The 22,781-nt window shown below is 28.9% G+C and overlaps 1 protein-coding gene across 1 annotated transcript in view; it reads right to left on the bottom strand.

Moving 5' to 3' along the window:
• LOC111033119 (nephrin-like) overlaps positions 1–22,781 on the bottom strand; it is a 160,390-nt gene that overhangs the window by 25,536 nt on the left and 112,073 nt on the right. The window contains 2 exon segments of the mRNA XM_022313716.1: positions 718–869; positions 17,296–17,520. Coding sequence (XP_022169408.1) covers positions 718–869; positions 17,296–17,520 — 377 coding nt within the window.

The raw sequence follows: 22,781 nt of genomic DNA, 5'->3' as shown, positions 1-22,781 counted from the left end.
TTCAAATTCTCTGCTTAATATGATGTAATATTATATTTTGTTGCAACGATTCGTACACGGACGGGTCCGCTTAAAAATCGTTAGTGCCATGGCCTCCTAACGCAGGTAATAATTTCGGCTGTGTATTAATTATGTAGGTATACGTGTGCGGTGTTCGCGACGTACCTACCCTAAATAATGCACTGCACGCAGATAAGCGCAATTAAATTTTAATTTAAACGCGGCGGCGCGGCGGCGTAGTTTTGCGCTCAAAAAGAAAAACCAAACTGAACGTCACGGCGGTGTCAACCGTCGTTGGATTTCGAGAAATGCAGCGCTGCACCCGACAAACGAAATAAAAAAAAAAAAAATTAAATTAAACAACATGGTAGGTATGCCTATTTAATATCAGGTGACATTTCGGGACGACGCGGTCTCTTATAACTCGAATCCCTTTTCTGATTTTGTCCCGTTAACGAAACGTCGCGGTGCTTATCAGCAACCGTGGAGTTTGCCCGGAAAGGGTCGCTCGCCGAACATTTAGCGGTCGTGTCTCAGCGAGAGGGTTGGGGCCATACTGCGGGGGGGGAGGGGGGTGGTTTTCGAGAAGCAAAAGCGCTCACAGATTAGCCGGCGGGCAGGTTGTCGGTGGTGTATGATATTCTTTACACACACGCACACACACAAACACACACACACACACCCACACACACACACACACTTTATTGTAGTACTTACGGTCTGCGTAGCATTGGTCAACCTCTCATTGTCCTTCCACCACGTCACGTTGGCCGGCGGCTTGGAGCCCACCGCTTGACACTGCACCTCGTATGTCCGGCCGCAACTAAGCGGCTGCCTGCTGCTGAGCACTTGCACGTTCAACGGTTTGACTGTGGGACAAATTAAAGCAGTAGGTTATTACAAAAGAATATTGTCACGACTAGTAATAATGTTATTGTTATAATGTTATTTTATAACATATCATTCGAATTATACTGATGGGACATTTTCAAAAAAAAAAAAACCATACATTTTTCTAAATTGTTCAAATTAATTTTATTTCGATAACGGGGCACAACATTGTTTTATATTTAAACTATTACATTTTAGACATTCATGGAACAATTTATTATTCTCTTAAACATTTCTGACATTTAAAATTCCGATATGCATAGTGAGATGTTATTTTTATTGAACGTTATGTGGACTATCGGTACGAAGATTGTGTATATTTCAATTTGATATGACGATTGACGGTGTCTTACAAGTTACAATGAACAAAGATATTGACGTTGGTGTATCTGTGCAAAACGCGTTTCGTTTTAAAGAATGTTTCAATGACTAATGTTACATATTTAACATTTTGACATTAAAATAATGTAGTGTGAAATGTGAATCGTGTATTATATGCTTGTCTTTATTTGTCTCCGGACCGAGTGGCCAAGAAGATAAATTTGGACCTAACCTTCGAACAGCAATTTAATGAAATCGACAAAGTTCGATCACCTACTGGAGAGGTTGTATTAAAATTTCATCATTGTATATACAATGTATATGTGTATATATAGTTTGCATACAACGTAGACAAATACAGATTCAATATAACATTATAAGACAATTTAATTTAGAATTCCAAACATAAAAAATCAATTAATTAAAAATAATAATATCTAAGTAGTTGGGTGTACAATAAGGTTAGTAAATACTTTTGCTGCTTTAAATTAATAACTACGGATTTTGACTTATTTTCGATAAGATGCCTTTTTTCGTTAGATCTAACTTTGACGGCGAACGCAATTTCGATTTTCACCGTACACTGTTCAAAACAATTACAATGACTTTGTCTCTTCTTGTTTTTCACTTTGATTTTTTCAGAAACATTCAATTTTATTTTCATATTAGCAAAATTCAATTTTTAAAAGTCTATTGATCTTTGAATAGAAAACATATTTAATTAAATACCAATATTGTCTGATTCGGAATTGTAGTTAAAAGTAGATGAGTAAAATCTAAAATCATAGTTTTTTTTTAATTTTGAAAATTTGGATTAGGTTATTGATCACTGATTAGTCAGGGTGGTAAGTAAGATAATTATAAATTTAAATGGCCATAGTTGAGTTGTTAGGTATTATGAAAGTATAATTCATTCATGGATTCATGGTTATTATATTATACATAAACATGTTACTAATGTTTTCCCTATCGTACAATAACAACACGATACACGAAATACATCATATATTGTCTTCTTATTTGAAAATATTTCCAATATTATACGAAACCCAACAGGGTAAGATACAAATATGAAAATTCAATTTCAGCTTAATTAGGAATGTGAAAAAAAATGTAAATTTAGTAAATAACAATGTCAAACTTATAAGTTATTTAACAAGCTAAAATTAGTTTATCGTCTAACTTGATAGGTAACTCTTGTATTAAATTTGAAACAATTATTAAATTCCCTTAATTTTAAATATTCATATAGTTCATATTGCGATTCTTGTAAAATGTTTGTAGTTTTTTTTTTAACTGTGAACTATCCAAAGATAAAACTTGTCAATATTTTAATAATACATTACTGGGAATAAAAATTTAATACTATTATACTACTCGTACTTACTCACATTCATGTTAGAGAAAATACCTATAAATTAATTTATACCTAAAATTGTTATACATTACAAAAAAAACATATTTAAATCATCGTCTTAAAATTGAAATATGTGGTGTACTCGTAGAATACCAAAATTAAAAAAAATATGTGTTAGTAGATCATCTTATATAGATCGTATATTGGATCAAACAATTATTGTTGGCAAATCACATATTGAATGAAAAATGTATAAAATAGTTTCTGTGATACATATCTTATCCAAAAACATATTACCTACCTACTATAATACCTATGCTTATAACTTTATTTTAATATTATAGACGATGAGAGTATATTATACTATAGTAATTAGACAGAATAATTGAATTCTTGCATGAAAAAAAGGCAAAATCAATGTCCTAATGAGAACTTGGAAAAAAATATTAAACATTTTTACTTTCCAAAATATTTTTATCAAGCTGATGAAAATTTTAAAATATTTAGGAAACTTACCAATACCGTAACATATTTATGTAAATCTAGAGTGTACAGACTTAATTTTTAAATTAATCGACTGTTTATTCTAGAGAATATGAAATAAAATTGACTACGTGTTAGTCTTAAAAACGATTTTATTTGGGAAACAATGTAAATGCAAAAAAAGAGTAAAATAAAAATGATGCAATGGATTTGGAACAACATTAACAGAATAGTATTTCAGTATGATTTTGTATTGCAAAATTAATTTACCGAAACATTCAGATATAAAAAAAAAACAATACAAAAGTGCACCTATCTAGTGTTTCAATTTATGAATTCACTGACCAGACAGATTTGATTTTTTTACAATAACTTCGCTGTCAGTGTAATACGTCAATAATTTTCGTGATCATGTGATTTATTGATATATTTGAACAGTTGGACGTTCAAATTGTTTTGATCATATTTTTACTGTTGTTATTCAAAAGTATTTTGTTGAAAATATCCAATGGTGATACTTTAAACAATTAATTTCACGATAAATTTAGAATAATAAACTATAATATTTTTTATTACATGATTTAAATAATATTCACATATATCATAATAATTAACAATAAATATTTGAATCTCATTAGAATTAAATCTGAATTTAGACGTTATTTCGAATACTTATTAAAGTTAATATGCCTTTCAAACGATGTAACTGTAGAAATTAAAATGCATTATTAAAATATTAGAGTACATTGTTCTAAGGTATGTAATAACGTAATATAGAAATATGGAAAAATATCGCCATTGAAGTTTTATAACACAAAATGCATTCAAGAAGAGTATGATATATAAACTGTGTATAATGCAGAATGATCTGGTGTGATTATTTTATTATAGAACTTTGTATTATACTACTATACCTATAGTTGAAATCTGATTTTTGACAACTTCAATAATGTGAAAAGCAATTTTCTTCGAAAATGGTGTATTTTTCTTTTCTATTAAAACCTTTTAAGGAATTCCAGGGGAGAACGATCCCGAGTTAATTAAAGTTAACGGATCAGACAAAGGGGCTTTTAAATTGGAGCTTAAAAAAACAGGGGAAAAAAGTAGTAATCACTGATACGTGGTATTGAAAGCTTGTTTGCCGTCAATGATGAAAAGTTTTTACCCAACTCAATTTTGATCCAAAAACTGTTAAAACTCATGTTTATTGGTTATTATTTGACGTAAAATAAAATAAACTTTTTCTAAAATCCTAAATAACTCATATAAATACATTTACTGAGTCACTATTTATAAAAATATATAAACTACGCCATTAATATATTAAATAGTCGTTGGTTAGCATATTAATAAATTACGTTATTATTTAATATACATAAAGATAGTATCATGTATACGTCTAATTAACACTGTTTGGATTTATAGTGATTAGTTGATAAAATAGTTGAGACTATTATATTTCACAATTCAGCCACTATACGTAACTACGTAACTAGTATGTCCCGTGTTGTACGTAGTTTATACTTCTTTTCCGGTTTTACTGTTTTAGCGTATGCTGCAGAAACACTGTAAAGTACACAACCTCATAGATACGTGAAATTAAATTGGTCGATACCACGATTTTGATTATAGTCACCTACCACATAACGAGTTGGGGATGAAGTGACCTCGATTTTTTTTTATCCTTTAAGTGACGAAGGATAAGAATGAGGTAAGTTTAAATGATTTAAACCAATGGTCGTTTAAAGTGAAACAATTTTGGTGGCATACAGAAAAGTAGACATTATTAATTGTTTTTTTATTTTGTTAAACTCTTGGGTAGCAGTAATAGCACTCTTTAATTTAATAATAATGTAATACAGAAGTTATGTTTTTTGTTACTGTGTGTATGTGATAGTCTAAATATCTAAAAACGACATGTTGTTCGAATCATCGTCAATGTTGAACGTGTTGTTATTACTAAAAAAATCGTAAAAGTATAAGACGTACCTATATAAAAAGACGGGTCGTTCACTCATTAACGTAAAGTAACACAGTACACAACACAATTATTTTAAATAAAAACAATAAATCGAGTAAAAAACGTGGTATACTTTTAAGGGTGTTTACTTTGTTTACGCTATTTTGAAATAACAATGCATGCTGAGAAAACTTCCTAAATTCGATAACCTACACTTAGAAAATGTTAACATAGTCTGTTGATCAAATACAATAAATATTTGATACATAATCACCTGTGTACTAACATTAATACATATTACACGTACAACCTAATAATAGCCAAGAAAAATACTGAGAAATATCTGAGATAAAGTAAGAAAAATGTAGAGCAAAGGTCAATGTGTACAAACGTAGAGCATAATATTGTGTAGAGATGGGTTAGGTCAGTAGGTACATATTACCAAGCACTTGCAGGATCACCCACCAGTGACACACGCCAAGGTATTACGAAAAATTGTTTTACTCTTGTGTAGTGTTGGGAAGTGGAGCTAATTTCGTATATCACTTGTTTTGATAACCGCATAGGTACCCGGTAATGGTGTCTACGTGTGAAAATTATTACGGTACCAAAATATAAACTATAAGTATGGTATGTGTGCACATAACTTCATCACAGGATAACATTTAGCGATCGCTGTGGTATTAAAATTCTGATGAACCGTTGACGTCTAAAGGGTGGTTAACGAACGACTTTAAGCGTATACGTATATACAGTACTATTATATATATAGCAATGTTACAGCGGGTCACCCAGTTCGGGTAATGGATTGGAAAAATGATGGCACGCCGATCCGGAAGCAAGCCGGTGGTCAGGCCAATGGCTTTCTCCTAGTCAGGACTGGCGTACGAGTATATGTATTTATATATATATATAGAAGATATTTTTCTCTTCCCACCGATTCCTCTTCCCATGCGACACACCCATTGCCGCGGTTCTACCGACTTTTATTATTATTATTTTCTTCACCCTTGCTCATTTTTTTCCCTCATTCTTTTTGTCCATACTTCTTGTACCGTGAAAGCGCTAACCATTCCGTAGATGTGATCGCGTAACCGGCCATAGTAGTCGACGGTAGGGGTATAGTGGAAAAGTCACGGTCAAGCGGGTTTCCATTCCGAACTGTTTCTATTCTCCACGCACCTGCATTGCTCGCCCGCCTATCAACGGATATTTTTTTTTCTCTTACCATAACGCTCCACCTCCCGCTCACGTCGAGTAAGTAAGTTTTGGGGAAGAACATAGATTTTTATGTTTTCACGCCCTCCACCCTCCGTAATCACGGACGCGGACAACAATACCACCTGACAAGCCGACCCGAAGACAATTTTTATTTCTCATAGTTTATCAAACCAGCGTATTTGCGATTTATGCTTTTGAAACACACTAGAAATGTATGGTTCACCGGCGTTATATCGTCAACCACAATGGCAAGATGACCGAATTTTCGACTGATGTTACGGACTTTTTCCCGCACGTGTCTGTGATTTGTTTTCCCCGAAGAGTCTTAAAATAACTGTACCTTCATCAGTTTATTCCTTTTAAAACTGTTCTTACTCCGGTAAAAGGATCTGTCAAATTATACATCGTCTAATACACCGTTCGTATAGTTTGCTTTTACTTTGTGTCGTAACATCGAAGACAAACTAATAAAACCACACCTTTCAGTTTTAATTAGAAATAAAAGACAGAATTAAATAATCATTAAATATTTATCAACTTGTATGTAATTAGTATACATCTTGCGGTTGTATTTTATCCATTGGTGTATACAGTATATACTATATTACTATGGAAAAACTTGAAATAAACCTAACAAAGTGAACATTTTACATTAACTTTAACTAAAAGTAGATATGTAAATAATATTGTGAAACAACTTTATACCATACAGGGTATATGTATATTGTTTAATGAATGTTTACATTTTCAACAGAATAATGTTTTTATAGTCTATTATTTTTAAAACCATCTTGCTTATTCGACCAACAATAACTTGAGTTTTTGATCAAAAAATGATTGGCTATTTATGATAGCCATCAAAAAGAAACCTACAAAATCTCTATTCTGTATCAATAGAATGTTTTAGTGTTCCTTATCATTGAGTAGGTCACAGCAAATAGTATGTATTAAATTTGAGTTCAATAACAAACCATTTCACACAAAAATTGATTCAGAGTGAAGACAGTCTGTCACCTTATTATATTTGTAAGGATGGTTTAATATGTAGGTTATATTTATATCGCTAATAATGTATTTTTAAATACAACATAACTAAAATACAGTAGTTTGTACTCATTTTTTCCAAGTTTTAAACTGAGCCTAAACATTAGGTTAAGTCAAACATTAATTGCAAATAATAAATGTACATAATAAAAAAAAATGTTATCACAGTTTTAACAGTTTGTTTAAAAATAAAAATTGTATGAATTTAATTAGAAAATATTTTGCACATTTTTGTGATTTTCATAAATTTTGTAAAAAACTGAATTTAAAACATTCTTAAAAAAATTAAATAATAATATTACATTTTCGATATTTTGTATTTGGAAAAATATAATTGAAATCATGTGTTATCCTTTCTAGTATTTTTAATCAAAAACAATAATTTTGTCATACACAAATTGGAAAAAAAAATTGAAAAAAATTGAAGTTTTCAACTGACAATAAGTAGTACAAAAAAGAGTTCATTTTTAAAAAAATTATATCATATCTGATCAATACTGTAATAATTTATGAATAAAAATTCAAGGTTGAAGTTTTTCATCTCTGAATCGCCATAAAAAAAACAAAAACAATTTTCTCAGAAATTGGCTATGCATTAGAATTCACTTAAAATTTTTTTTTTTGTTTTTTTAAATTGTTTCTCAACGCTTAAACACTATTAAACCTCATACTATAAAATAGGTTTATGGCAATAAAGCAATAGATAAAAAATATTATTTGCTTTCGAAAAAAATATTAATACAGCCTTTGGTATCAAGTTAGAAAAGGTTCAATAAATGTATTAATAAAAATATTAATTACGTAATGCACATATAAATTATACAAAGTAAATACGATATTTAATTTTTTTTTTTTAGTAAATCATACCCATTAGTTTAACTGTTCATTTTTTGAAAATAACAATCATATCAATAGCATTTTAACAAAGACGGCTTGTTCCTAACATATTTTTATAAGTCATTTTATTTTATTTTTTAATATTATTCCAGTAGACAAAGAAAAAAGACACACAACGACATTTTTCATTGTGTATACTTCTAATTTTTAAATTTTAAATATTTCGTTGAAAACCTAATATTTGTTCTTGCAATGTGCATTAAGTGAAATAAGTTATCAAAACTGACTTTACAAATGAATGTATGATTATGAAATATGCATGAATTGTGCAATTACTTACGTTATATTATTTTTATTTGAAATGTAACTGAGAATTTTCAAAAAAATTACAGACCTTAAGGTGAGCATTTTTTAAAAAAATTATAAATTATTTAAATTATTGAAAGATTTTTTTTTTTTGTTATTGATCTTGAGCCCGGCAACTGTGGCCATTAGCTATTAGTAGGTATTGTAGGTTTTGTATTGATGGTTTGAATTATAGGTTTTTTGGGACGGTAGGGGGGAACACGTGTGTGTTTGTTTTGGCAGAATTTCGAATGGGGCATCCGTAGGTTTCTGCCATGCCCCGGGGGTGGAGGATGGCAGCACTTGTTCTCCGGTCACCGTGACTTGTCTGGAGAAAAATGCCGCCCGGTGGCCGAGGATCGAACAGCGACCGGCTGCGTCGCTGCGGACGCGTCAGACCACTCGGTCACCTCGTCCCCCATAATTGAGAGATTTGTATAGTATGCTCGAATACAATTTTAAATAAGCTCACAACAAACTACACTGTAAATATTTTTATTTTTATATTTAAAAAAAGTGTTTAATTTTTTTAATAAAATAAATGCCAAACCATTCTTTGGTATAAAATATAAGGATTAATAATAATACAAATTATTGTACTTTAAAAACTAAATTTTAGATTTGAACAGAGCTTTTGATGTATTGGTTTCACAATAACGGTGTTTTTTTTATATCTCATATATTTATAATAATTTATATCGAAGGACACCTAATTTAAGTTCATCAAAAATATATTCACAACACATGTAACGTCGTAGAGACCCAAACTATGTATCTTGTTACTTTATATTAGTATTGAACTATGTACATATTTAATTGTATAAAAATATTTTAATAATACTTGTATAGCTGAATAATTTATATAGCATAGATGACGAACCCACCAGAGGTGATACTCGAAGACGCTTTTCAAATTACAGAAAGTAGAAAACAGTGAAACCTCTAAATACCGCGGACAGTCTTGAATACTGAAATGTTGTCTACTAATCAGAGGGTTCAGTGTTTGTACTCGTTATTTAAAAGTGTCCTCTATTTAGAGGTGTACTTTATGGGTGGGGTTTCATTGTCATATATTTTTAGAAGACTGAGTTTAGTGAAACTATTTTTTCATTATCTAATGATTTTTATTTTATTTAATTTTGGATTATTTGTAGTTAAATATTTTAATTTAAACATTTTATAGAAAAAACAACTATATATTATATTATACTGTAGCTGTACATTATTGTACAATACTTAAATTGTACTAAGTAAACTATTCTTTTTATTAGGTTATTACAATTAAATAATTACATTAAGTATTTTTGGTGGTATAAACAATGTTTAAATACAGTAATGCTTGTTTCCGGTTCGCCCTCATTATAACAATTCATATTTAGCATATAAAAGTAACATTTGTACATAAGTCCATAAAAATCAGTTTTCGAAGAAGAAAACCACAAAAAACAATTTCTCTCGGAAAAAGTCGAATCTCATGCGCTATTGGTGGAGGCGGCGACGACGGCAGCGTGCCATCAAAGCTTTCTCAGTACGATCTCCAGACCACGTATCACAAGTTTTGTTATTTTTTTTAGCAGTCTGACACCGCTGGCCTCGAAGTCGGATATCTGGCTGCAACTTATTGACGTAATATGACCTGTGGGAACATGAACATTCCACATTTTCCTCGGGCTTCGGTGACGGACTTTTCCAATCTGCTTTAGTCGCCAACTCAATTGAAAACCATCGTCTCTCATCGGTTTCCCCATAATGTTTCCTCGGCACTCTCCTTGTACGCGACGCAGTGTCTACAGTGTCGTCCACGGTGGTCAAGTTGTCGGTCGTGACCGACGTGGTAACCGACTCCGTCGTCGTCTCGGCCGTCGTCTGAGTCGTCTCCTCCGGTAGTGCACGGGTGACGGACTCGCCATCGTCAAGCTCCACGTTTCTCCAATCAGAAATCTTGGCTGACGCGGGGATCTTACTACGCGGGATCAAGGCGGTGATCATGGGTGACAGCAGCAAGTTTTTCGACATTTTCAATCCAGGGTTTAACGCTGAGCTTACCGTGGACTTCTGCAAGACCCGGAATGTGATTGCATCTGCCGTTTTGGTGGTCGATACGCTGTGTAAACGATTTCCCTGTACCTTGTTTGCCACGTCTGGCGAACCATCAGCATTACGATATGAAGGTTCCCCGACATTTAATGGATCCACAATCGAAGGCGGTGCAGGATATCCTCCAGCTTTCTGAATCCCGGTAAAAAGTACGGACACAATGACGATTGTTTGGAACATTTTCAAGGTTGCTTTGAAAAACTATAATGAGGTTTTATTAATGTCGATCAAGTTTACTAATTAACTGTCAAAAGACTAGAAAATGTCATCGAAATTCGAGAAAATGAAAAGTTCAATGACGTATATTCGGCACACCACATAACTGACGTCAAATACCAGCCATGCGGATAGAATAAATAGTTATGTTTTTCAATAAAGAAACTTTAAATTTTAAATGTTTATTGTTAGAGCAAAAAAATACTTATACTATTATTATTACTACTACTACTACTACTACTACTAATAATAATAATAATAATAATAATAATATTAAATAATAAGCAAGTTACATATAAATGTGAAATTCTTTAAGACAAAATCCAAGGCATTCTTTTTCATTTTTGACAGAAAAACGGGGTCATTTTTCGTAAGTTTTCTCTTAAGTATACAATTTTCATCAATTGTAAATAGTTCTTAAATTGCTAATTTTCATTGGTTGCCGTGGGTTTTTATGGATATTTAATAAGCCATGTATTAATAAATACATAAATATACATACGTTTGACGGTATAACTTGGTCAAATAAAATAAATTTACTGTTTTATATAAAAAAAAATCCGATACAACCTTAGATAAACCTAACTGCTGTATATATTAGTATAATGCATGCATTGTATAATATAATATACTTATGTGCATTTTTAAATCTCCATCAAACTTACCGAAATATGGAAGCGTTACCATTATGTAAAAAAAAACCATAACACATTTAACACATTAAAGCGATACAATTTCACATAGATAATATGTATTTTTTGGAGTTACTTTTTCAAAGCATCAAAGTATATGAATACATATAAGTACTTCTCCTTTGATGCTTTAATATGTTATCTAAGAGTTAGTTTTTTCTTAAATCATAAATGTATATTTGTTTTTCATGAATTTTTTGAAATATCCTATTTCTTTACTTGTGTACCTATTACTTTACTCGGTGGATGCACCATGCTACATGTTTGAGTTTGATTTTATTCAGATACATAATATTATAATTATTAATTAAACCATTCATATTTATAACAGTGCATTAAAATGTTTAGACGATTACAACAAAGAATATGTTTTTGATTATGTTTAAGAAAACATTATGCTGATCAAATACTTATTGAAATTTAAAACGATTGCATTAAAAAGTTTACTAGGTGATGTAAAAAAACAATAACAATTATGTATTACTTCTCTCTGAAATGTCTCTAGCAATTGCGATATAGATAAGAAATAAAATAATGGTATGGCCTCGAGGAAATTGAAAAGTCGAGTACCTACTATATAAATAAATTACATTTCAGTTTAACTAGAGCACAAGTATTTTATTTTTATCTTTTTATAACATTGATTGGTTGTAAAGATATTTTTCTTCAATTCTTGTCTATATTTTAAGAGTTAAAATAATATTCCAGTTCTTCTTGTAGGTATATTTATCCTGTTCTTTGATTTTTTATTTTTAATAATTATTTTAGACTGTACAAAATAGTGAATTTTATAAATAGCAGTTTTTCTTTTATTCGTATCCTTCGACTAATATTGTCACTTGAAATTGACGCGACTCACGACACGGATTCGTCATTTTTTTTTCTAACTGAGTGGTGGATGATGTATCATTTTTTTTTATTAGTGTGTTTACTCATTTTAACTCATTTATATACTTAATAAGTAATAACTAAATCTCATGTTGAGATTCAATCAAATTTCCAGAGTCTTATATATAAATGAATGAAAATATTATTTTACAAATATCTTTCGATACAACTTCTAGCTAAAAAAATATAACATAGACAGCACACACTTCAAATGCGACAAACCGACACTTGTACCAAATACTAAAATACTTACTATAAGAAAACATAAGGAGGGTAAAAGGTATATTGTTTTAAATAATTAATGTATTGAAGATTAAACTATAATACGTGTAATATTAAATTGTTCATTCGTTTATAATTTTCGATTGGTAGCTGAAAAATCTAAACAAATGAAATATAATTTTGGTACAGTACATAACGAGTTCATAAACCATCGGCGTTCTATTGTTCTATAGAATGGATGAATCGAGATCTTAAAAGGGTAAACATTAATGATGATAATATTTTGGTATACTATTTAGTGTTTATAATGGTATTTTATTTTAAGCCAAACAACTAAAATCTATGAATAACAATGGTCGTATTTATTCATACCATATGTGTTTTTATTTTATTTTTCAGAGCGATATGGTGCAAGTAATATAGTGGACTTTTAAATTATAATGATGTCGTTTTTCTCTTAAAATAAAAATGTTTTTAGCTATACAAATATTGTAAGTTCCATATAATGATATTATCGATTGAAAAATGTACATAAATGTGTCTATTTTAATTAAAATTAAACAATTTATGAATACATTATTTTCCACACGTCTCGTCTGGAGAGATTGGGAGAATTAAAAAAATAGTGAAATAGTAGATATAATCTAAGCATAGACCATACAATACTTTGTGGAATGAGGCTTAATTTTTTTGTTTTTTTTCCAGTAATAACAACTTAAGAGAAACCTTGTATTGATTTTTAAAATCTCAGATATGAATATGGAACATTCAAACCATAAAATAATTTGTGATTTGTAGTTTGACAAATTTTGTTAAGGCTCATAAAAACATATTTTTCGATTAAAGCATCGGGGTTTTTTCAATAATTTTGGAAATCACTGGAAATTTTCACTTTTAACCCCCCCCCCCCCCTTAACATAAATATTGACAAGATCTATCTTTTTTTTAATAAAGATCATTTTCTACCAGAAACTACCCTCAACATTGAAATTCAAAGCACTTCTACTACTTTAAAAGGTGGAATAAACAAAAAAAAAAAAAAAAATTAAAAATTAAAAATATCATATAAAGATTACACAATGCGTCTCATCAATGTAATTTCCATACAGTTTTTGGAGGGAACGGAACCTAAAACAGTGTCACTAAGAATATTACTATAATATGATGTTGGTTGAGAAAAATTATGGTAGGAACCCACCACTATACTATTATAACCTATTATCATTGTATAACATTTTATGTTGTTATTACTAATTTATTTTATTAGTCGATTAGATAATTACAAAAATATATAATACCTAACAATATAAAAACATGTGTTTCTACGTTTGAATTTTTGTAGATATTTCAAAAATAAGCCTTTTTGCTTTTTTTATGGATTCAAAAGTTCAACTTTAAAAAAAAATACAAATCTTTATTCTGAATTCAACTTTGCTGACTAAAACAATGCAGATACTGCGTATATTTAAATAACCTACCAAAATCAAATAAAATGGGTATAGTGTATGAGGATGTAGAAGTATGTATTGTATACATAAATTTTACCTTATATGAAATGTAAATTGTATGTATACAATGTACATAATAAACAAGGCACAAATAATATGTGTTAATAAAACATTTATGTTGAGAACAAATGGTAAAACATACCCGAGAACAATGGAAAAGTGCTCAAGTTAAATTTATAAATTGTGTCGATGGTGATATTAAACATTTATTTTTATTTTTTGTTCAGATGATTGAAAAATAAATAGTAATTTGAATAAAATGTTACGAATTCAAGTTTGGATTTAAAATTAAAATATCGTTATAGTATGTGTGTACGTTGTGACTTTAATGTATTACAATATTGTAAGTACCTAGTTACTACAGAACTGTAAGAGAGAAAAATTACAATATCCAACATTAATAATATATTATAAAAATAATTGGACACAGTAGGTAGTGAAAATTAGTGAAAATTAAGTTTTAATTTTCTATGCATCAAATCCTAGTGTCGAAAAATTCTTTGTAATGCAAAAAGGTTATGATTTGTCATGTGTATTATTAAATCAGACATTCATTTCGTAAGTAATAAACAATTTTGTAAAAGATAAAGATATTTTTGTTTTCAAATCAAAATACAATGGTTTAGTTCATAATCAATATTTAAGTCCAAATGATAATTTTATCGTGTATTTTTGTTCTAAAAATCATTCAGGACCGACATCTGACAAATATTTGAGAGCACGATTTTACTAATTATTTAAATACGACTAGATAATCATGCAATAACTAATAGAAATTCGCACGTGGGACAAATTGTGGGTTACTAGGAAATAGTAGTAACATACGGAAGAAATTTTCTAAAGTTTTAATAAAAATATTACCTATATTTAACATCTTAAATATGCTCGTAAATGAACAACTAACTAAGCTTAACTTTGAATTAATGTACATTGTTAGGTAGTGCATATCCCCACAGTTTATATTAGACTTGCGTTCAAGACTCAAGTTGCATTTAAGAGTAGCCGTAGATACCACTGGACAAGTGAATGGTTCTATACAGAATTATTATGTTGTTTTTGTAATATCCTTTTGCTTTTATACTATGTTATAGACCGAACAAAGTTTAATGAAAACGTTTTCTGCGAAAGCTAGTCATCTCGATTGATGATATTTAATGTTTCTTGCCTAGTACGTGATTCGGAGAACTTGGGGTGGGTTAATTTTCAATGCCGTTTAACATTAATTACCCACATATTAATATATTATCTCCGAAGAAAATATATTGTTTCCATATAGGGTAACTGCACAAACGTTGCATATTAATGGCCAAATGGATTTTATGTTCACTGAACCTATAAGAAATCAATTTGTGTAATTGAATGGAGAGACTATTCGAATAAGTGAACTTCGGTGGTATGTTTTATAAAGATGTCCCGTTAAATAGTACGTAAGCACTTACATTTCATGTGTGTGTAATATTAACTCAAGTTATTAAATTTTAACCATTTTGGTTAGATTGAACATATATAATAAATGACAAACATTTCTTATGAGTAAAGTTGTAAATGTTTAAAAATAATAAGTTCAAAAAATGTATACATTTTAAGAATTCAGTTTTAATTCCAGTGACATTATTAAACGACAGAGCATAAGTAGTATATAAAATAAAGTGGGTGTAGAGATAAGAAAAATTAGTGGGTTACTTATCTTTTAATGTTTGACATAATAATATTAATATATCATGCATGAGATATGACGAGATTTAGATAAATCAAAAAAACGTTTCGTTTACTGCTTGTTTGCTCCTTAATGGAGCATGGATTTAATTTTCAGTAATTACAAAATCATGATTACCTACAAAATTTCTATGCAAACAAGTTATTAACCTAAGCATTCCAAACCAATCTTCAATGTAATGCGATTTTGATGACATACCTCACAGAGCTATGTTGGTTGTTTAAGTATGTAATTCTCATATATTAAATGTCTGAAAATAAACTTCGTTGGTTTTTAAGAAAAAATGACTGAGCTAATCTTGGTTAAGTAGCTACTGCAATATTTTAAAAATAAATTGTTGCCTAATATTTAAGTAATTATAATTAAATAAAACAATTTAAATAAAGTGGCTAAAATAGGTACTCCAAAATGAGTGAATGAACAAATGTGAATGTCTCCAATGCAAACTTAAAAAAAAAAAAAATTTGTTTAGATTTTTAACACTGTGAGCTTACGTAACAGCATTGATGTGTTATATTTTATCATGTCCAATGGCTGAGGTTTTCAATATATTATGAAATATTTAATTACAGACAACGGAAAAGAGGGTGGAATAAAGAAGAAGCATAACACTTTGACACCCAGCTACTATGAAAGCCACACAACTAAAGGACTATTTCCGCAAATGTGACACTCGATCGGGTAAGAAGACACGATTATTTTAATCCATTATGGTAGTCAAAGTCCATAATTAGGGTCCGATGGCCAATCCGGTGTAAATAAAAACACACGGTCCGCGGATATATGTGTTTTCGTGTGTGTCTGGGCCAAATTTAAATAATTACAGTTGTGCAATGGTACACGATATGTGGTGTAGTGGCGTTGTTTACTTCCGGTCCGTAAGTGTATAGCAGTAAACGGTTTACAGTACAATTATTTTATGAGTTCAATGAGTTATAAGTGAGACTGAGTAAACCAATGATTGGTTTTAAGTTAATTCAGTCAGGTCAAAAATAATATTTAACGAACTAAAGGTCAACAATTGTACAGCATTTTTTTTTAAAGTGAATTAAAAAAATAAATTCATATAATACGTTGAATAATACTATTATTTTTTTTACACACGATTTTTATTGTATTCGCGACATTGACGTATACTAGATTCAGTTCAACTGTCTAAACATATCTACCAATTGGAATTAATTTGGGCGGTCTTCAACTTTTTTATGCAGAGTACCACATAGGTACTGGTTTTTTTTTTTTTAATTCTCAGTTGCTTTTGTAATAAACACATGATTTAAATGATTAAATATATATTGAAAAATACACTCTATGCTAAAAATGTGTTCTTGGACCTCAAATAAAGATCTATCTTTTGGATGTATTAAAATAAATACCACCGACCTAGGCTATATAATTCCTAGACTATAATTATAGAATACTATTATTGGGTAGGTATCATATATATATAATATATATATATATATTTTTGGATTAAAGTCAATGTGTGTACTTACGGTACATTTCGATGGTGACGCTGGCGCTGACGGGGGCGGATAAGTTGCTGTTTGAAGCCTGGCAAGTGTACACGGCTCCCTGGTCGTACCGTCCCAGCGCTTCGATGGTCAGTTCGTTTTGTTTCACCGACGATGATGACGCTGTGAATTGTCCGGAAATTCCTTCGTTTCCGGTATCCATCAAAGTCTCTCCCCGCCACCATCTGACCTTTGGTTCCGGGCGACCTATGGCATACGATAGTAGTATATTAATAACCATGTATTATACAGAGTTATTTTATTTTATTTAAAAATCCCCCTGAACTATTGCACAAGCAGTATCAATCTTTTTTTAGGCTCCACTAATTCAAATTCATCACATATTTTAAAAACAAATTTGTTTTTGTTTTTATTTAAATATGTACCTACCTAACAAACTATTGCAATAAAATTACCTATTCCACATGGGGTTTTAAATAATAATCATTAATACAAAAACTACCGGTATTTCATGTTTTATATCATTGTTATTCGTTAACTTATTTCAATGAGCTTAATTAATGGGCAAACGAAACTTATAAATATAATTTATTATTTCGTAATACTAATCCTTACAAAATCTTCTCAATTAAAAATAATTGAAATAATTAATAACACAATTATTTTGCGTTAAAATGGCCATTTTAAGTAATAAATGGTTAAAAATATATTTTTTTTTTTTGATAAATAATTACTATTATAATAGTATTTAATGATGGTTTGAATCTGATATCATGAGCTCTATTTTTCCCTAAGCAGGTGACTAATGATTATCCAGTGAAAAAGATACCGAAGAACCTCCATGTGCAGGAGGCAACTCTAAACCATTGCGTGGAAATAAAATTATTTTGTACAAACATAGTATATTACAATAAAACAAATTACTGTTGGTTAAACCAAGCTAAAAAAGTATGTAAATTAAAAAAAAATAACATTTCGTTATTTGCGTTTTAGCAATACTCAATAATTCTGAGTATCATTTTAATTATTTAAGCCGAAAAAGCATAGTTAAGTGATTTTCAATACTGCGTGTAAAATTTTAAATTGACTATGCAAGGTTTGATGGGATTTTTTACAGAATTGTGTACCTACTGGGTATGCATTTTTATTTTATTTTTATTTAATAAATAAAATGGAAATACTATTTGAAATACAGTAGCTAACAACGCAACGATTAATAGGTACAATTCGTAAAAAAATAATTTAATAACGTATCTATACGTCGTATAACGAAATATTATTTATGTAGATATTGTTTTTCATATACATAACAAGTTAGACCCAAAAACTAATTAAATAGGTAGTATACAAAATGTAGAATGTAGTACAAGTTAATTTATTATTTTCAGATTAAAGTATACTTTTTTTAATTTAAAAAAAAAATTGTATGTGTTTATCTGTTACATATCATAATAATTAATAAAATGTTATTGTGGAGGATAATTAAATCATTGTATAACATATAATTGCCAAATTAAACTCTATTATACTCAAAAAAATATAAAAACGACAAAACAGGATGATGTTCATAATTTAACACCATATTATAATTTATATACTATAGCTTGGTATACAAATTATTGATCCATTTGATAAATTGAAAAACATTTATTTCATAAGTAATTTGTTTTTTTTTATGTAACGGTTCGTAAAATACCTATAAAAATAATGTATTGTAATAATATTGATAGGTAGTAATTTAATATCAACTTTACGCGTTTTAAAAATATATAAATATAATTTTATAAATAATTTACACAATTTTAATCTGTCCATAAATGGATTAATTTTTAATAAAAAGTTGAGTTATTTGATGTATTTAAATATTTTAAAAGTCTAATTTATTAAATAACTGTATATTATTAATGAACATCAACTAGTCATTCAAAACGGTTTAGCTTACTATTTTTAATGAACCAATTTATATTTGAAAAGTCAGTTTAAAACATCTAAAATCCAGTTTGTTTTGTTTTCATAATTAATTGCTGTTTTAAATGGTTTTTAACAAGTTTAATATGTTCAAAAGTAGGTACATTAAAAAACAAACAAATGAAATATTTATAATCACAAACGAGGACATTTCAACTTATTAAATTTATTATTGAGACATTTGTTTGATTTGAATTTAGAAGTTATAGAAAATTAAATTGTATACAACTCAGATTTGAAGATTTTAAGTATTTATTTTGAACCCACCTAATAATTTGCATCATATTATCAGAACAACGAGACTGGTGATTCTGTTTTTTTTTCGGTTAACAAATTTTGATAGATATGTATGTAATATAGGTATTGACTATTGATATGAGTACAAATTAATGATATAAATAATGATTAATATTATTTATGTTATGATATATGCTATTCATATATCATACATGATAAGCATGTGTACATAAATTAATGAACAAACCCGAAGATAACATATTACTATCGATCTATGATTGTGAAACAATGAACACATTGCAGTTGAATAACAAAATATAGTTATAGAGATGGAAAATTTACCAAAAATTAAATTACTGTAAATGCACTGATAATTAAAATATAATTTTAAAATAGAAGTAAGTTGGGTACATTAGGTAATTAGGCATACTCATTATACTATTTTCTTGGAATAAAATATTAAAAGTAAAAACTGTTATCATTTAAGGTACAATAATAAATGAAAATTAATAAATATATTGTATGGTAGTAACAGCTAGTGAACCATATAGCAATGTTGGTACATCGTTTGGTGAAAGCTGATAACAAAACACTAACCGTCACATAAATTAAATAAAACGTTTCATGAATCGTCATAAATTACAATTAATTTAAGGAATCGTGTAAAATGTTAAGTGGTAACAATTTTAATCGGAAAAAAAGTTGGTACAATATAACAGTACATTTTTAAAGGTAGAATTTTATCTTTTGCATTTACCACACTCAAATCCCTAGTTTATTATAGGTACATTATTCTCTTAATTCGAAATGATTATCAACATTTCCGTCCGAAATAAAATGATCTATAAATGGGTGAAAATATATAGAATATAATATTGTTAACTATAGTCGGTCGATATTTAGATGAGTTTCATTAATTGCTAGTAGAATAGGATGACAGAGGAAACGAAGTTACGACTGATGGAACTGCATTCAAAATGACAATTTTTTCAAACTGATTAAGCCCACAATGTTAATAATAACGATTGTTGTTTTGCAAATGAAATAACGTAGGTACACAATCGATCGTTTCGAATGAGTACAACACTTTATCAACCAAATGCGATGGTCGATGAAAACAAATAATTGCTAATATTGTCGTCTACAATAATTAAAGATTAAAGATTGAATACAATTAATAGCGATATGGTATAATTTAACCTTTATTTTATTCAGTAATAGTTTTGAACAAGGTAAAAAGCTTTTGCTTTTAGAAGTCACGACTTGTGCACATTAGTCGTCACAAAATATGTCTAATATGTAAAGTATTTAATTATACTGCAACAAGCGTCAAGATTAACATTTTAAGTTGGTTAAAATATGCTTGGAAATGTGCGTGTGTGTATTTGAGGAACGCCAGTAAGTTGTATTTGAATGAAGGAGCAGGTGACACCGCAAAAATAGGAGTGAGCTAAAATTGTATAATATACACATAATATATTGTTTAAAGGATTTATTTTTATGGAATTTAATACGGAAATATAAAAGATGAATATTCTACAAATGTATATTTTGTATTTTATCATGTTCAAAAAAATGGATGGAATCATGAATGGAGCCGTTCTCATACTAATTTGTATTAATTTTTAATGGACATAACGGCACAGAGTGCATTATAATTTACTATGGTATCGAATCATATGATTTGGTTTCTAGAATATGATTAGACATTTTTATTGGACAAAGAGATTTTGTATAGTTTTATTTATATTAATATAAGTCATTTTTGCATTATTCACATTTCATTGTTATTTGATATTATTATGATAAATCCATACAGGATTTAAAAGTTGAATCTTGACGTTTAATTTAGAATATCATTCCATACCCGAGTAATCTCTCAGCGTTATTATAAAGTAGAATATTTTTGTTTACATTTTTATCCATTTCGGTGTCGTATAAATGCAAATCGCACAAAGCGTTTCGATCACCATTAGCATATTCGAAAAGAGTAATACCTAGGTACTTGTAAATATTCGTTATTATTTATAAGAATCAATCTCATTGAGAATCATATTACTAGTTTCAGTATTTTATTTATAATACTTATTGCATTTTAATGTTTTTTTTTATCTCTGAATTTATAGTTTCTACTGAAGAAATGAAATATAAATAAACAGTTTGTTCATTTATACGAACAAATAATTATTTTTCATTCATGTACCATCGGTAAAGAAGAATATTCATGTTGAAATATTAATCTATCTGAGAAAATTAATATTGTGATGCTTGAAATGACGACTGGTGACAAAAATATTGATTATAATTATCGGAGAATAAATGTAGCTAAAATTATTAAAAACTATACTAATAAGAATAATTTGAAGTTATGTGTAAAAAAATGTTCAAAGTCATCACGAAAAATGAATAATATTGTTTGGTACACGTTTGATAAAAATACAAGTCGATCTGCACAGATGAGATTTGAAATAATATTAAATTCCTTTCTGAATGAAAAAAATATCTAAAATTACTACTATCTAAACTTACTAAAGCTGTAAGGTCCAATATTTTATTGTTAGTTTTTAATCCATAGAGAAGTATTTTTTACAAATATTTTTAAAATATTGTTTGAAGTAGAAATAATATGTTGCTTATATACATATTATGTACATGTTTATATGAATTTTAAGGATGGGTAAAAATGAAGAATATGAAGTACCTAATATTGAAAAAAAAACTTTTTATTTTATACGAGATTAGTTCCAAGTATAGGAATAAATTAGAGTCAAATTATAAATGTTGCATTGTAAAAATTTTAAATAATCACATACACTAAATGTACTAGGTAGTCTTGGAGATTCAGTAAATAGGATTTTATGAAATGCTGTAATTTATTTTAGTGAATTTTCATTCAAGTCTCAAGTAAAAAATCACATTGATAAAATTGTTGCACACACTTTTCAAAAAATAACAATAATTCCATCATGATGGGATTAAAAACTCAAACTGCTATATATATTACCAGGGATGGTATATAACACTTATACCTGATTAACAGATATTATACTATTTTCAAATATTATATTCTTACGAATCACTGATATAAGTATCTAGTGAACAATGTGATTTGACATTTGTTTCACTGTATCTGTGTTTATAATATTTTAAGCAGAAAACTGTCTGTACAATCTATTGTGATTACCCAAATCGTTATCGTTTTATTTAATTAGATGGGTGTTGAAATAGAACTCTTGTTACAATTCGTAATGGGAGATAATTTATAAATTATCGGTATTTTGGTAACTTCAAGAAAGGCGACC

The sequence above is a fragment of the Myzus persicae genome, unplaced genomic scaffold (assembly GCF_001856785.1).
Source record: "Myzus persicae strain clone G006 unplaced genomic scaffold, MPER_G0061.0, whole genome shotgun sequence".
In the NCBI taxonomy this organism is placed as follows: domain Eukaryota; kingdom Metazoa; phylum Arthropoda; class Insecta; order Hemiptera; family Aphididae; genus Myzus; species Myzus persicae.
This window is presented reverse-complemented; position numbering and strand designations above follow the sequence as displayed.